This window comes from Ovis canadensis, chromosome 25 (genome assembly GCF_042477335.2).
Source record: "Ovis canadensis isolate MfBH-ARS-UI-01 breed Bighorn chromosome 25, ARS-UI_OviCan_v2, whole genome shotgun sequence".
NCBI classification, from domain to species: Eukaryota; Metazoa; Chordata; class Mammalia; order Artiodactyla; family Bovidae; genus Ovis; species Ovis canadensis.
The window spans coordinates 48322924-48340060 of NC_091269.1; the positions used below are offsets into that span (position 1 = coordinate 48322924).

Genomic DNA, 17137 nt, shown 5'->3' on the forward strand with positions numbered 1-17137 from the left:
AATCAGGGCAAGATAATGAAAGCTTATATTGTAAGATGAAATTAACGGTCGTATCGAACAGTTTGCAAATGCTTGGTCATGAGATGAGTTCTGGTTTTTGATGACATGCCACATTGAACCAAGATGTTTGTTGGAATCACTGTTACTGTTTGAAATATTATTTTAGAATAAGGTTTTTTAAACTAGCATATATTTCTTTCATTTATTCACATATATTTTTATATAGTTAGCAAAAAACATTTTGTGTGCCTATGTGCATCAGGCTTTTGGAATAGAGTGGCTGAACAAATGAGGTTTATTCTACACTGATGTATATTTGGAAAGTTAGGCCTAGCAAAATCTTGTTTTAAATTTACATTTAAATAAAAAAAATTGTGATTATACTAAGCTTTCTTGCCCTAAATTTTTGATTCACGAGATTCAAATATAAATGCGTTAGAGTTACATTCTAATGGCTAGCAGACAACGTGTGACGCTTGGAATATGCAGTAAAATTTTAGTTCTCATACCGTTTGGCTGTGCAAAATAATGTGACCAGACCTGTAGGCACAATCAGCTCTTCATATGGATGGGAATACTAGTGTTGCTGTTAGTCGCAAATAACAATGAAGGCACTAAAATGTATGCAGATTTATACATTGTTAAAAGCAGTCTCCTTTGTGAGAGTTAAAGGGGTGCTAGGGATTAGACCAATGTTTTGTTGTTTCTTTTATTGAAGGGGAATGTCAGAGATTGAGAGTTTATCCCTTTTGTGTGGCATGGTGTGGTTTACTTTTGAAGACATTGGTGTTAGAAAAGGTTTGTTAATGGTCTTTTGATCATCTTAAATGATCCTACAGAATTTTAAAGTTCTTAACATTTTTTTGGCTATGCCACGCAGCATGTGAAATATTAGTTCCCAGACCAGGGATCCAACCCGTGCCCTCTGCAGTGGAAATGCAGAGTCCTAATCACTGAATCACCATGGGAAACCCCTTCTTTAGTTCCAAGGGTGTTACTATGTCACCTTTTAACATGCCAGTATTTTATGTCATATGTTTAATTGATGGATTATAGTAACCTGTACTAAAACATTTGATGAAATTTAAGCAATCTGGTCTGACTAGATGATATTCATAGACTGCAATACTGAATAGATGAATCAATTTATTGTAGGCATATAGATTATGGAAACAATTTGAGACTTCAAATGAATTCTTAATGTTCATTTCAGGAAGGTAATACATAATATATATAAAGGTTTTAAGTTTCACTGGCTTAATAAAAATTATTTCTGAGTCTTATGCATTATACTTAAATGTATTATTCAGGCAATACTTCACTATCAAATAATTTGAGGGGTTTTTTAATCAGAAGAAAATATTGATATGAATACCCTGTTCTTTCTTTGGTAAAGAAATATGTAAGACGCTTTTGATTTTAATACTTTGTTTTTAATTTTGAAGTGGAAAGCTAACAGTGTTTTTTCATTTTAATTTTTTCATAGCCCCGTGCCGATCCCATTCCAATATGTAGCTTCTGTCTGGGGACAAAGGAATCAAATCGTGAAAAGAAACCAGAAGAACTTCTCTCTTGTGCAGATTGTGGCAGTAGTGGTAAGTTGTTATTTTTGTATGTGTGTACAATGACTCCCCATTATAGTACGTGCAATTTCTCTATATATGTTTATAAAAAATTATGTGTTCATATTTTAAACTAACCGTAGATTTCGTGCCAGCATTGGTAATTCAACGTGGAATATTCTACCTTGAAGGTAAATTCAGGGTAGAAAATTCTAAATTTTCAAGCTGATTGCAGCTAGAATCACTTGTTTTTTATAACCTGAAGTCTCAATTTAATACATTTGAGTAGGAATATATCCTGACACCTACTGGTGAAATATAATATTACAGCCCAGCTCTGTGTGACAGACTGAAGGGGATGCACAGGATTCTGGCAACTGCACTGATATAATCCAGAAATCATCAGGCATAAAAGAAACTCAGATTGCCCAGAGTAAGATAGGAAAAGAGTGGCCTACTCAGAAAGTGATGCTGAAACCAAGGAACTACTGGATAGGGTTACTGTCAGTTGCTGAGTTGTATCGGACTCTTTACAACCCCGCCCGCCAGGCTACTCTCTCCATGGAACTCTCCAGGCAAGAATACTGGCGAGGACTGGGTCATTGGTACACTGCAATATCCAAAAAACTTTCAAGATTGCTGTCACCTCTTTTTCTCAGCATAGGACTTTAAGCACACATTTCCACTTTTGTAATGGAAATTAAGTCACATTATGCTTATACAAAAAGAATTTGTCTTGGAACTTACTTGGTGGTGCAGTGGTTAAGACTGCACTTCACTGCTGAGGCAGGTGCAGGTTCATACTCAAGCTCGATCCCACATGCTGCAAGGCTTGGCAAGAAAGATAATTAAAAAGGATGTGTCCTACCAGCCAGCCTTCCTTCTTAAGTTGCCTAGAGATATATATGGTTATATGTGTGTGTATATACACACACGTACACAAGAGAGTGAGTGGCAGTTACTGAGCTTTTAAAAATCAACCTCTGTATTAATCTTTAAATTTTCTTCTCCTAGCCTACTGAAACTTTTCCCCCAAAAAATGTTATTTTAAAATTAACACCAAGTATTGCTCTAGTTATAGTTAATTCTTTAAAAACATCAACAAATCTGCAAAACACAATAGCATTCTCTCATTTAGCAGGTCAATAATATAGTATAGTGGTTAAGACCAAACTAGAAAGCCGGCCATAGCCCCTTCACTTCGAATGAGTTAACCATCTCAGCCTCGGTTCCCTTATTGGAAACATAGAGATAAAGGTACCATCTTATATCTTGGGTTGTATGGAAGCTAAAGAAGAGAGCACAAGTAAATAGCCTAACACATGGTCTACACTCTGGTAAGTGAACTCTACACATCAGCAGTTGTTGGTCTTTTTTTGTTTTTGGCGGATCAAATTGTTTTCCTTGATTGCTGCAAGAAATTTAAAATCTTATTGTTTATGACAGCTGCTTGATGGTTGGATAGAGGAAATGTTTCACACTGAAGAATGACACTGCTGTGTAATGATTCTTCCTCCTCCTGTGAAGGTTTAACTTGATAGACCCTAAATGGTTCTGCAGCTCTCAGGACTTGACTAGGAGGAGAGAGCCTTAGAAATAAGACGTTTCAAACTCTGCTTGAGAAATGCTTTCTGACAGTCTTTTTGATGGGCTTTACAGATTCATTAAAACTCTTTCACCTGCCATGATATCGTGGCTGGTGACAAAAGGGCATGGAAACATTATCTGTATGTTCAGATTAATAAATCTCAATCCTTCACTCTCCTTGTTTTATCCTGGTGAGCTAGTGCCTCACTCATCAGTTCTGACTCTGTAGTTATCTTTTGGGTTTTCTCACGGGGCTCATTCTGAATGAATTATTGTTTTGTGTAACTGCCTGATCAATTTAGTAGTGTTCCCTTGTCTAAGGTTTACCCTTTGTGATTTTTAAGGTGGTACTTTAAAAACACTCTTAACTGTTTTATTTCTTGAGTGTCTATTTGTCTGGGCACCTAGACAGATTAAAGTCATACTTAAATCTGGAAAGAAAAGTTCCCTTCATATATTTCCTTACCTCCAGTGATACACTTACTTAAGTTGATAAGAGATCATTATCTTCCAGATCATAACTTCAAGGCTTTTTTCACAAGGTATAAAGGTGTAATTCTAAACAGGTAGATCTTAGATTTTCTGATGTAACCAATCTCCTTTCATCTTTCCCAGATTGAAGCCTGCCAAAAGAGAGGTTTGAGTTCCTTTATAGTTAGAGGTGACTGAAATATTTTTACTCCTGAAGTTTCTCATTTTTCCAGGGTATGTAGGTGTAGTGTTGTGTTTTCTTTTTTCAAAAATGATCTCTTATTTTCTCTTTTCACACATGGGGAAGAATGAATTGAGGATGCTGTCTAAAAGACATATCCAGAGTCATTTTGTAAGCCCCCCCTTCACACAGAATGAGCTAGAGGCTTTGGAGTTGAGCTGTGGGTCCTGGTAGAAATTCAAAACTGGGGTCGTCAGGTCCCTTTGGTTAGGATAGAGGATGGATGGTTCAGCGTGTTTCTCTGGACTCCCCTATGTGATCTGGCTCTAGTGTTAAGGTTCACTTAATCTTCCCTTGTAATGCTTGAAATTCTCCAAGCCAGGCTTCAACGGTACGTGAACCGTGAACTTCCAGATGTTCAAGCTGGATTTAGAAAAGGCAGAGGAACCAGAGATCAAATTGCCAACATCCGTTGGATCATCGAAAAAGCAAGAGAGTTCCAGAAAAACATCTACTTCTGCTTTATTGACTACACCAAAGCCTTTGACTGTGTGGATCACAATTACCTGGAAAATTCTTCAAGAGATGGGAATACCAGACCACCTGACCTGCCTCCTGAGAAATCTGTATGCAGATCAAGAAGCAACAGTTAGAACTGGACATGGAACAACAGACTGGTTCCAAATTGGGGAAGGAGTACATCAAGGCTGTATATTGTCACCCTGCTTATTTAACTTATATGTAGAGTACGTCATGAGAGACGCTGGGCTGGAAGAAGCACAAGCTGGAATCAAGATTGCCTGGGAGAAATATCAATAACCTCAGATATGCAGATGACACCACCCTTATGGTAGGAAGCGAAGAAGAATTAAAGAGTCTCATGATGAAAGTGAAAGAGGGGAGTGAAAAAGTTGGCTTAAAACTCAACATTCAGAAAACAAAGATCATGGCATCCGGTCCTATCACTTCATGGCAAATAGATGGGGAAACAATGGAAACAGTGTCAGACTTTATTTTCTTGGGCTCCAAAATCACTGCAGATGGTGACTACAGCTATGAAATTAAAAGACACTTGCTCCTTGGAAGAAAACTTATGACCAACCTAGACAGCATATTAAAAAGCAGACACATTACTTTTCCAAAAAAGGTCCATCTAGTCAATGCTATGGTTTTCCCAGTAGTCATGTATGGAGGTGAGAGTTGGACTGTGAAGAAGGCTGAGCGCTGAAGAATTGATACTTTTGAACTGTGATGTTGGAGAAGACTCCTGAGAGTCCCTTGAACTGCAGGGAGATACAACCAGTCCATCCTAAAGGAAATCAGTCCTGATTATTCATTGGAAGGACTGATGTTGAAGCTGAAACTCCAGTGCTTTGGCCCCCTGATGCAAAGAACCAACTCATTTGAAAAGACCCTGATGCTGGGAAAGATTGAAGGCTGGAAGAGAAGGGGACGACAGAGGATGAGATGGTTGGATGGTATCACCAACTCCTTGGACATGAGTTTGAGTAAGCTCTGGGAGTTGGTGATGGACAGGGAGTCCTGGTGTGCTGCAGTCTGTGGGGTCCCAAAGACTCAGATGTGACCGAGAGACTGAACTGAACTGAACTGAACCTTCCCTTGAGTGTACTGTGCCAGTCTGGATTTACCTACTTTAGTTTAAAAAAAAAAAAAAAAAGTTCCTAACTTGGGGAGATGCACTGTAAGCATTTACTTCATCTGGTAGATCAGATAAGTGGACTTTGTTATTGGCTTTAAGGCAATGGCACCCCACTCCAGTACTCTTGCTTGGAAAATCCCATGGACGGAGGAGCCTGGTAGGCTGCAGTCCACGGGGTCGCCAAGAGTCGGACACGACTGAGCGACTTCACTGTCACTTTTCCCTTTCATGCATTGGAGAAGGAAATGGCAACCCACTCCAGTGTTCTTGCCTGGAGAATCCCAGAGACAGGAGAGCCTGGTGGGCTGCCATCTCTGGGGTCGCACAGAGTCGGACACGACTGAAGTGACTTAGCAGCAGCGGTCTTTAAATAGAAGGACTAGAAGAAAAATATGGTTCTTCTTAGAAAGCTTGGGGAGATTTTGTAGTTACGGTGGTCTGTTGTGACATGTTGGTGATTATAGGGAAAAAGCATCAAACAGGTTGGCCTGGCCCAGCAGTGTCCCCCAGTAGTGGTGGGAGCCCTGGTGTCATGGTCTAGTTCAGTTTCAGAAGTGGGAACTACAGAGCGGCTGGTAGCCCCGGTTGGCCTTACAGAAGTGACCACTATCTCATACTGTAGAGCCCGTTGGTTCTGGGATTGGATTGAGACTGCTTGTAATGATCAAAGGAATCCCCAATGTAAGGTGTTTCTGTGGGAAAAAAAAAAAAATCATAGCCTTGTAAAACAAACAAACAAAAAAGGAAATATAGATAATAGCTCATAAGGATTGCTTTTAAATGTGTTTCCCACATGTGCCTGTTGGTTTTTAGTCACTTCTTTCTATCTGAAGTATCTTTTATATGATGGCACATTTAGACTGCTTAGACTTCATAGACCTGGGTAATAAGTGTTTCCTTCTGCTTACATCATAAAGTAAAGCCAATTAGAAATTTCTATATTTTTAAGATGGCTCAGTGCTGCAGATGGGCAGTATTTTCTTTAACTGTGTTTTTTCTGCCAAAACTTTTGAAAAAAATTATTCAAGTTTGCAGATAGTAAAACTGTGAAGGGAGGTAAATAGTACAAGGAGCCCCAGATACAGTGCTGCAGTCCTCTTTACTTGCTGGCTATGGAACTGTACACATCTGTGAGATTTGGAGGGTGATGTCTGTATCCTGCATCCACAGGGCTGTTGTGAGGATCCAGTGAGATAATGCTGTGAAGATCATCAGTATCTATAAATCATCACACAAACACCGAAGGGCTGTTCGAAACACTAATAGGACTGTGGGACTCATCACATAGTCTTCAGGTCTTTGGAAATGTTGGGACTAGGAAGTGATTTTGCTTGACTTTCATGGATCAGCCTACTTTGAAATTAACACTGTTATATTCTCTTTGCCTCATTAAGACCAAATTATCTTTAATTAGCTTCACATAAGTATTAGATATTATACCAAATGAAATTTTGTGTCTGCTGCTCAGATTGCTGGGTGGTTAAATCTTACTTACAGATGAGTTCTGTGCATGTGTGTTTTCAAATTAGCAAATCTAAGATAAGTGCACAGTTCAAAATTACAGCATCATTCTAAGTGGAAGCTCATTGACACTGGAGACAGCATGGCTGCTGAGATGCAGCTGGAGAGCAGGAAGATTACCTTTGTACAGTGAAGTATGTCTCCTCCAGAGACATGGAGTTGTGCCCCAGTCTGTCCTCAGGAGACCTGAAGTCTCTCCTGTGTTTGTTTTATTGGTGTGAACCCTGAATAAAACTTGCCTGCCTTCTGCTCCCAGTGAGCTGGTTGGTGCAATATACATATATATGTAGTCACTAGCTTCTTGAGATTACTGTGAGAAAATACCCCAGGGATTGGTTGGTTAGTTGTCCAGCTTCACACCGACTATACACAGATTGAAAACTAGGTTTGGAAGAAGCCCCTTAACCAGGAAGAAACCTCGAGATGGACTCTAAAGAGGACTAGACAGGGATGTAGGAGGAAGGATTGGTGAGCCCCCCTCTCCACAAGCCCAAAGCTGGATTGACAGTCCACGCAGAGTAACAGGAAGCAGAAGCCTTGCTTCTGACCTGTTATTTCACTAAAATTCTGCTGATATGATTAACAGTGACCTCCATGTAGCAAACTCTAAAGGTGCCTTCTATGTTTTTGTAAAACTCTAGGGACTTCCCTGGCAGGCAAGTGGTTAAGTCTCTGAGTTTCCACTGCAGGGGGCACAAGTTAATCTCTTTTGGAGGAACTGAGACATCCTGCATGCTGTCCAGTGGCGTGGCAAAAAAAAAAGTCTAGTGGACATCTTTCAATCTACAACAGATTCTCCTCTCAGTCATATTTGAGTTGCTGAGAATCTTTTTCCGTGAAATGTTCTCATCTTTTGACTTCTGCGATTTCATATTCTCTGTTTTCTTTCTATCAGTTCAGTTCTTCCAGATCTTTTGTGAGCTCCTTGGCCCTCTCTTCATCACCTCAGAGTTTCTTCAGGCTTTCATCCTTGGCCCTATGTGCCCTCACTTTGGTTCATAGCTTCTCCTGGGTTCCAGACCCTTAGGTATAAGCACCTCCAGGACTCCTCTTCTTGACACTTCATGGGCTCCTCAGGGATAATATCCAAAACAGCTTATGAACCTTACACTGCTCCTTCCTCCCCAAACAACCACCACCACTCTAGCAAAGACAGAAATCTTAGCAAACAACGACATCCTGCTTCTCCTCGGGGATTTCCCATTTCAGCAAATGACACATACCAGCTACGCATTCAGTTCTACAAGCCCTCCTCTGTCCTATTCTCTCACAGCAAGAAATTACCAAAAATGCATTGATTGTAGGTCCCAATATGTATTCTACGTCCTCAGTATATCCACAGCCTTCACCAGACCTGCTCAGAGCTGCCATGATAATAAGCTAGCTTTAATCTTCATACTCTTTCTCCTCATCCATTTTGCATACTTCAGCATAAATTACTTTTTAAAACCATAAATCTAATCACAGAATTTTTAGTGTCCACCAGTTAACCTTAGGAAAAATCCAAGCCCAAAACACTCTTCTGAACTGGGCTCCTGTTGACCCCTTTGCACATCACCATCCCTATCACACTCTGCTGCTGCTGCTGCTAAGTCGCTTCAGTCGTGTCCGACTCTGTGCAACCCCATAGACAGCTGTCCACCAGGCTCCCCCGTCCCTGGGATTCTCCAGGCAAGAACACTGGAGTGGGTTGCCATTTCCTTCTCCAGTTCATGAAGGTGAAAAGAGAAAGTGAAGTCGCTCAGTCGTGTCTGACTCTTAGCGACCCCATGGACTGCAAGCCTACCAGGCTCCTCCGTCCATGGGATTTTCCAAGCAAGAGTACTGGAGTGGGGCGCCATTGCCTTCTCCGCTATCACACTATATGAGGTTATAAAGAGGTTATATCAAGCTTATTTCCTCTTCTTAAATGTCCCCATGTTCGTCCCCGTGTTCTCCTGTCACTGTGCACATGCTGCTCTCTCCCACCCTGCCTGCCTCTGCTTCCCTCTGATCTCACTCATCCTTTGGTGTCTTTTTAGGAAGGCCTGCCTCTAATCTCTTGCTAGACTTGCCCACATCTCCAAGCCAGCCTATCCCAATTCTTGTCTAATGGTTGTCTTTCCTGCTGGACCATGTGATCTGAAATGTCTGTCCTTTTCCTCATTGTGTCTTCAGTGGACAGGTAGTTGGTCAGATAACTGATCTGAGGGACCCAGTGTCTTGAGTCTTTCATAGTTTTTCCATTGCTGCTGTAACAAATTGCCACAAAACTGTGAACAGAGTTCAGTTCCTTGCATGTGCAGGACCAGTTTCCCCATTTCTTGCTGTCCCACACTCGGCATCCCCTGCTTCTTGCGGACGCCTGCCCTCCCTGGCTTGTGTGCCTCCCACTCCCCTCTGGGTGCAGTCCTTCTCCCGTGTTGAACCTCTCCTCCTCCTCTTGTCTCATGTTACTAACCAAGCTGGAGGATTCTCTGCTTTTAAGTACTTGTGATTAGATTGGAATAATTACACAGATAATTCAGGATAATCTCCCGTCTCAAGGCCTGTGCCCTTGGTCATATCTGCAAAGGCGCTTTTGCCATGTCAGGTAAATATATTTGTGTGTTTTAGGGATTACAAATAGACATATTTGGAGGGCACTGTTCAGTCTACTACAGAGCCCATGGTTTTTCCTCCCATAATACTTGACTCAAAAATCGCTTCTGCTGACTTCTGGTCTCATTGGTACTTGTTTAATGTTAAACAGTGCTCCTTTGGTTTCGCTGGACAAAACGGTTGTAAGTTATCAGTGCTTAGACTCTGCTGTTATAAGAATGAGAGAGAGAGAGAGAGAGAGAGAGAGAGAGAGAGAGAGAGTGTGTGTGTGTGTGTGTGTGTGTGTGTGTAAACCACCATGAATTGTGTCAGCAGAGAGAACCCAAATTTTAGAGGGGATTGTTGAGTTTACAGAATGGCTAAAATGGGAGGTAAGGAATTGAATTATTAATAGCATTGTTGTCCTTTTTCTAATTACTATAGATTGTGTACTAGCATATCAAGACTCAGTTACAGTCTTTTGTGTAAAGTTGGCAGTGAGAAAATAAAATGGAAATATTTCTTCATCCCTCAGCATCCTTTACAGAATCATATAAATTTAGAGCTGGAAGGGATCTATGGCCAATTCTCTTGAGCTAAATAAAGGTAAGATTGCTGCCTGAAGGAAAGATAGACTAAAGATTTTAGAATTTGATAGGGTAGCTTAAATGGTAGTAGTTACAATATAATATTACTTAAAGTGAGGGGAAGCAATAAGAAGAAGAATAAGTGGCTGAAATCCATTAACTTTCAAAAGTATAATTAATTATTAAAAATTATTTTTATAGGATATCTGTGAGAAAAAAATAGTAAGCTATAATATGATGTGAATTACCTTAGTTGCTGGATATTAAGCTACAAAGTACAAAAGCAGATTTTAATGTAGAGAAAAATTTAGTGCATGAAATTGAGGTCATATGTGCTAGTGATGTATGACTTACAGGAAGTAATAAAAAGGGAGAAAAAAAGAGAAGTAAATGGTATACTTTTAAGCTGATGGGACCCATTTTAAGGGTGGAATTTAAATTGCTGTTCCTTAAAACTTGAGTTTTTACCCCCCTCACTATGTAAGTGGGGGCGGGAAAGCCCTGATCAAAGTAGACCTTCCCCTCCCTCTTCAAAGTATCCTTCTTAAAGTCTAAAAGGGAGCTGTCTTTGTTTGCTGTTCCTGAGCAGAAAGAGGTGATTGATACCATTTATATATATATAAACTTGCCCCCCCCACCCCACATTCATTTGAATGAGAGAAGCCCTTGTAAAAGAAAAGTGTCATAGGTTAAATGCATCTGCCTGGGTGTCTACTGCCTGAGGTCATAATCCTATGACAACATTTTATTTGCTCAACATCTTAAATACAGATGTTTAGGTTTTTGTTGTTTTTTTTTTTTAACTCAGGAATAGTGTGCTTTTATTAACAGTATTGATGATTGATTTTGAATGTTTTTACTTCAAAAAGCCAAATCTCCTGGTGGGTAGAATTTTATGAAGCACCTGTTAAGCTTTAGGAAGGAGGACCTTTTTGGCAGCCACCCAAAATACATATTTAAACAATGAGCCTGCCAAAGTCAGGAAATTATAAAACAGTTTTGAAATTGCAGAATCTGCTTTTTTTTTTTTTTTTATTACCCCTCAGGTTTCTTTTGCAGCTTGGTTATAAGTTCTTTCACATGGGACTTACTAACATCCATACTATTTTAAGACCAGATTTAGAAAACTAAAATCAAATTTGGAGGTCTCAGGTTTACGTGATAAAAGACCATCAGATTTTAAACTTCCAGAGTCTGGACTCACACTCCCCAAACCTTTCAGAGAGATCTATTACTCAGTGTAGCCTGGCTGACTTTCTTAAGTGGTGCTATCCCTTGGGGTCTCCAGTTTTCCTGTGTAAGGTGAGAGCTGCTAGATGGAAAGTGTGTCCAAAACAGGGTGGAAAAGCCAAACTCTCAGAAAAATGTGGGACGCTTGCTAAGGGTATGCTTCTTGACATGTTCTATGTAGCCTGGACTTTGCAACTTCTTAACTCCCAAATTCACTGTTTCTATTCCTGCTTACAGAGCTTCCCAGATGACTCAGTGGTAAAGAATCTGCCTGCCAAGCAGGAGACCCAGGTTCGATCCCTGGGCTGGAAAGATCCCCTGGAGAAGGAAATGGCAACCCACTCCAGTATTCTTGCCTGGAAAATCCCATGGACAGAGGAGACTGGTGAGCTACAGTCAGTGGGGTCGCAAAGAGTCAGACGTGACTTAGCGACTTAAATGACAACTCCCACTTACAGATTTTAAATTCAGGAACCCGGGGCAAGATGGCAGTAGTGTCTTTGTATATCCCAGCAATGGGATAGTCTTTGTATACTACTGAGTTTTTTTCTTTTTTTGCATTTGTTCATTGTATTATGTTACGCAGCATCAGATTTTTATTTAGTTAACTGTTGTTTTATGTTTTATGATTTCATTACACACAGAAAGTAGGAATCATTTGAACTTCAGCACTCTCCTCACAGGCCAGCAGGCCAGAAAGCTTTGGGGTAGATGGTGGTTGATGAAGAGGGCAAGGGCAGGAGATTTAACAGAAGGCACAGGTATGAGAACATGATCTGAGCATACATTATCTTCAGGTTCTCCAAGACTTGTGATTAGAATTGGTATACATTTTCCAAGTTTCTCTTAGGGAAAACATTTGTACAGTCACTCTGTCACATATCGGTGCCAGGGGGAAGGGCAAAAGGGAAAATACAATTTGGAATCTTTGATTTTTTTTGTATTTTCAAGTTCCTAAGGATCTTTGGCTGACATCGTCACTAAATATCAGTGAGTTTAAAAAATTGAAGGCACCATTCCCACAAAGCAGTTTATTTTTTTTATTCTTATAGGACACCCATCCTGTTTGAAATTTTGTCCTGAATTAACAACAAATGTAAAGGCCTTAAGGTGGCAATGCATCGAATGCAAGACGTGCAGTGCGTGTAGAATCCAAGGCAAAAATGCAGTAAGTACGGCTCTCAGTATCCATCTCCAGGTGAACTGTTGGCTTTCAGTGTTAAGGTTTTCATTTTTGTAGATTGCTGCTATTTTCTTTTTAAATGTTTAGGTACATGTGATACCAAATTTCAGTAGGGATTGTGGTGCTACTTTATCATATTTTATTATTGTTAACCAGATAACAAAAGAATTTGTGGCCTTTTACAGTTGATTTCAGTCTCAATTAGTCTCTAATATGCTACATTACAGGATAATATGCTTTTCTGTGACTCCTGTGATAGAGGATTCCATATGGAGTGCTGTGATCCCCCACTTTCCAGAATGCCAAAAGGTGAACCTTTAAACCTATTAAAAAATGTGCTTTATTAGGTACACATTAGCCTAGTCCTAATGTCTGACAGCTCAGGAGTATATAGGTTCTTTAAGCATTTTTTCATCCCTCCCACCTTCCTTATACTTGTGGGTTTAGTACAGTTTGTGAGCAGAGAAGTGTAAAAGCTTATAATTTGGGGGTAATGTATATAATAAATGCTGTAATTCAGACAGGACTAAAAAGATCATTCTTCTCCTAAAACCACTCCCCATTAGAATAAATTTAGACTATGTAGGTCAAAAGTTTAGAGTATTCTCCATGTTATTCAGTATAGTGTTCAGAGGTAACACATTACCTGTTTTCGATGATGGTGATAATGACCACCAAAAAGTCCTATAACAGGAGCCATTACCATTTCCTTGGCCGTCGATTGATAATCTTGAACGTGAAGATCTGAACTATCTTACATGGGTGTATCCATATAGAATACGGATTTTCTTCTCCATTTATTGGGTAGTCAGCCAAGTTTAGCCTTCTTTTTCTCATATGATAATATATTGAACGTTATAAATAACTTTGCCTTCTTATTAAAAAGTTTATACATTTTCATTGTGAAAATTTTAGAAAATACTGATTGCCATAAAGGAATGGAAAGAATAATCAATTAGAAATTCCTTCCCTGCCCCACCCACCCTTTTAAAAAGAAATGGAAAATTCTGTATGTTTATGGTTTTTCCCTCTTAACAATAGATTCTCATATTCCCACATCATTAAATATTCTCCCAAAGATAGTTTTTAATGAGTGTGTAGAACTCCGTACTATTTAGAGCCGAGATTATAAGCATGATGACTGTGGGCCACAGAAATGTTTTATTGAGACTTCTCTTAACTGTGTAACAGAAGATCTGGTTCTGTATTTAAAGATTTTTGAATTTGAATTTGCCAGTGTTCCATCCTGCCTCAGTCTCACTGCTACCTGTTGCTTTACATTCCAGCTTGCTTCAGTCACATATATTATACCTGGGTGGTTCCTGAACATAACTGATTTTGCAACCCCATGTTCTTCTAAAAAAAAAAAAATTTAACCAATTTCATCTAGTGAATATTACAAATATTTCCAGTTTTTTTCATCAACAATTCTTGCCTTAAGATAAATTCCTCAGGGAAGAATTTCTGGATTGAAGGTCATGTCAGTTTTCAGGCCAGCCAGCAGTGCATGAGAGAATACCTGTTTCCCTGTATGATGATCAACACTCACCATTAACTATATTTCATTGAATCTAAGACAGACATTTTTAAAAAACATTTTAACATTTTTGAAATCAGATGCATCTTGTAGTCATAAATAGCTTAGATTCAGTGTAATACAGTGTTATTATTTAAAATTTTTACCAGTTAGATAATAGAAAAAATATGTCTGATAATTATTTTCTTTAGTGAAATTGAACATTTTTTTGTGTTTGGTTATTGGCTGTTTGTATATCATCTTGTAAAGCACCTGTTTTTATCCATTAATCATTTTTCTTTTAAGGGTTTTCACCTTTTTCTTACTGATTTGCAGAAGCTCTTTATATTTTCATGTAGTCAAATCCATGAATCTTTTTCTTTATGGCTTCAGTCTTAAGTATCAGTCATGCTTAAATTATGTAACATTTAATTTTGTCACATAATATTCATCTGCCTAGAATTTGTGTTTATAAAAGATAGGAAGTAATTATTTTCCTTCCAGACAGACATCTATTTGTTCTAGCACCCCTTTCTGAATCATTTCATCCTTTCCCCACTGATCTGAAATATGACTGTTATGATATGCTAAACCTCTCTGTTGTTCTGGCCTTTTAGTTCTTATCCATTGATCTGCTTCCATATGCCACACTTCAAATTATTGTAGCTCCACAGTACTTAAACGTTTGAAGTTTTCATTTTTAAAACTATATATTAGAATTATAACTTATTTACTATAGAAAATTCCCCAAAAGAGATGATAAAACAAGTATTTTTTTCCTAGAAGTTCCAGTTGACTTAAAAATGTTCCAGTTGGCTTAAAAATGTCTCCCTCAAATCCAAAAATATATACTATCTGACAAGACTGGGTTTTCACGTGTGTTTACGTGGTGGGGAGTCTTGGTGACATGTTGGGCAAAACCTTATTGGAATAATTCTCAGATGGGTCAGCCCTCTGCTCTCATCACCTTGACCTGGGAAAACTGACCTTTAGTGACAGCTTCCTGAGGAGAATGACTAAAGGGAACGATCCACCTTCTAGGGTAAAGTTCTGCATACAGGCATCCTTGGGCAGCTTATTACAGCTGCAGTTTATATTTAATCTCTCTCCTAAAATGAAACATTAAAATATTTCTCTCATATATATATTAATTCAGGGATGTGGATTTGCCAAGTCTGCAGACCAAAGAAAAAGGGAAGAAAACTACTTCATGAGAAAGCTGCACAAATAAAACGACGATATGCAAAACCCATTGGACGACCGAAAAATAAATTAAAGCAACGATTGTTGTAGGTTGAGATCTTATCAAAAAAAATCTTTTATGTTGTGCTTTAAAATGCAGTTGATTGTAACCCCCTTAGATCCCATTAACTTTTTAGCATCATTTTTACAAACTCAAGGGATGAGGAATATTTCTTCTTTTGCATAAGCTGTGGAAATCTTTTTGAAAATAACATTTAAAATTACAATTGGCATTTTGAGGTCTTCTGTTGCCAGTATCTGTGATGCTTAGTGACATTTTTCAACCAGCAGGATAGAAGCAGAATGTAAGAATTGGAAACACTCATTGTGCCTACTTTATTACTGGCTGAACATTAAAAGAGCTTAATTATATAAATATTTTTATAGGAATTTTTAAAACAAGAGAGGGATTTGTTCACATCTATAATGACTCTCTCTTGTTACCCCAGATAACATTTTAGAAAAATACTCCTCGTTTCTGGTGCTAATGTAGTATTACAACTTTTTAAGATCCCTTTGATGAAATAGAAGCTTCTGAGAAATCTGCAAATGACTGTCCTAATGTTTGCCTCCAGAGAGTTAGACAGGACCATTTGGTATGTGCACATGTATACAAACATATAGACAAAATAATATATTTGCGGTAGCATGCAGTTCTATTGGATTGGCCAAAAAATTCATTCAGGTTATTGCATAACATCTTAGGGAAAATCCAAACGATATGCTTTTTAGCCAACCCAATGCTATGTTAGCCCCATTTCCTCTAGCCTGTGGCCATGTGGTTGCCATTAATGCCAAATAGAACATTTAGCTGGAATTACTGGAGAAGTAGAGAAAAGAGGTGTAATGAGTGTGTTTGTTTTTTTAACCCATATAGAATATAGAACTGAATATCAGCATTAGGTAAGGAGTTTAGAAATGAAATCTATATACTTGCATATCTGAAGCAGCTCTGTCTGTAAGACCATTGCCTTTCTCTTTGGGCTTAGTGAAAGGGTCATTATAATGTAGAAATGAACAGGAACTCTACACACAGTGAACAAACACCAGGTGTCTTACTTGCTTACTCTCCCCTCTCCCTTAGTTTTATCTGAAGCAATTCATTTTATTATTACCTGCTCTCAGGAAAACAGTATCCTCCTGCACTTTTATCTCCCAAAGGAGAAACAAAAAATGCATGCTCCTTTCTAGAGTGTTTTGTGAACCTTTATGAAAATCTTCTAACTGGTGGACATTCTAATACGGAATTTGTGTTAATTTGTAGAGGCAAACATGAAACATATTCATGAATAAAATCTTTCATATTAGCATCACTTGAAGTAGGAATTATGTGTTTTTTGTGTTCATCCAGTGTTAAGCATTGTTCTTGAAATGGGACTGTATCCTCAGGGCCCAATTTAAAAAACCGAATTAGGATATAAACTTTCTAAACAAAGGCCACAGCTGAAAATTACATCTGGCACCAATCCTAACTTTTTGTTTGTCCAAAATTGTCCTTTGAGCTTAGGAATTTTTAAGACAGTCTGGGGAGTTTTCCTTTTTACATGCTTTATAAGCATATTATCCTTTCTGGGCAATCGATTCCAGATACAGTCCAAATGTAACATTCTGATGCAAAACATTTTATCCTGGATGAGTTGTTTACTGGTGACTCTCACTGTGACACTCGAGATCTCCAGCTCTAACCTGATTTGGCTGACTCGGTGGTGTTGGACAAAGCTCCTGGCGGTTGAGCTGCTTCAGATGAGCCTTAGTAGCTTGCTCCATTGACCTACGCCAGCCTCCCCTTTAGGGCGACTGCTGAAATTGTTCATCAAATCTCTATGTACAGGATAACC

At 38.8% G+C, this 17137-nt stretch overlaps 1 protein-coding gene and 1 non-coding gene across 10 annotated transcripts in view; both read left to right on the plus strand.

The window, feature by feature from the left end:
- The window catches only part of KAT6B (lysine acetyltransferase 6B), a 186377-nt gene that overhangs the window by 118988 nt on the left and 50252 nt on the right, over nt 1-17137 (plus strand). For all 9 annotated transcript variants that reach the window (XM_069572169.1, XM_069572172.1, XM_069572176.1 and 6 more), the window contains 4 exons: nt 1487-1595; nt 12411-12526; nt 12769-12850; nt 15214-15346. In XM_069572169.1, the coding sequence (XP_069428270.1) occupies nt 1487-1595; nt 12411-12526; nt 12769-12850; nt 15214-15346 (440 nt within the window). The remainder of the gene's footprint in view (nt 1-1486; nt 1596-12410; nt 12527-12768; nt 12851-15213; nt 15347-17137) is intronic.
- Nucleotides 11600-11670, plus strand: TRNAG-GCC (transfer RNA glycine (anticodon GCC)). The gene has a single exon. It is a non-coding gene; the product is annotated as a tRNA-Gly (tRNA).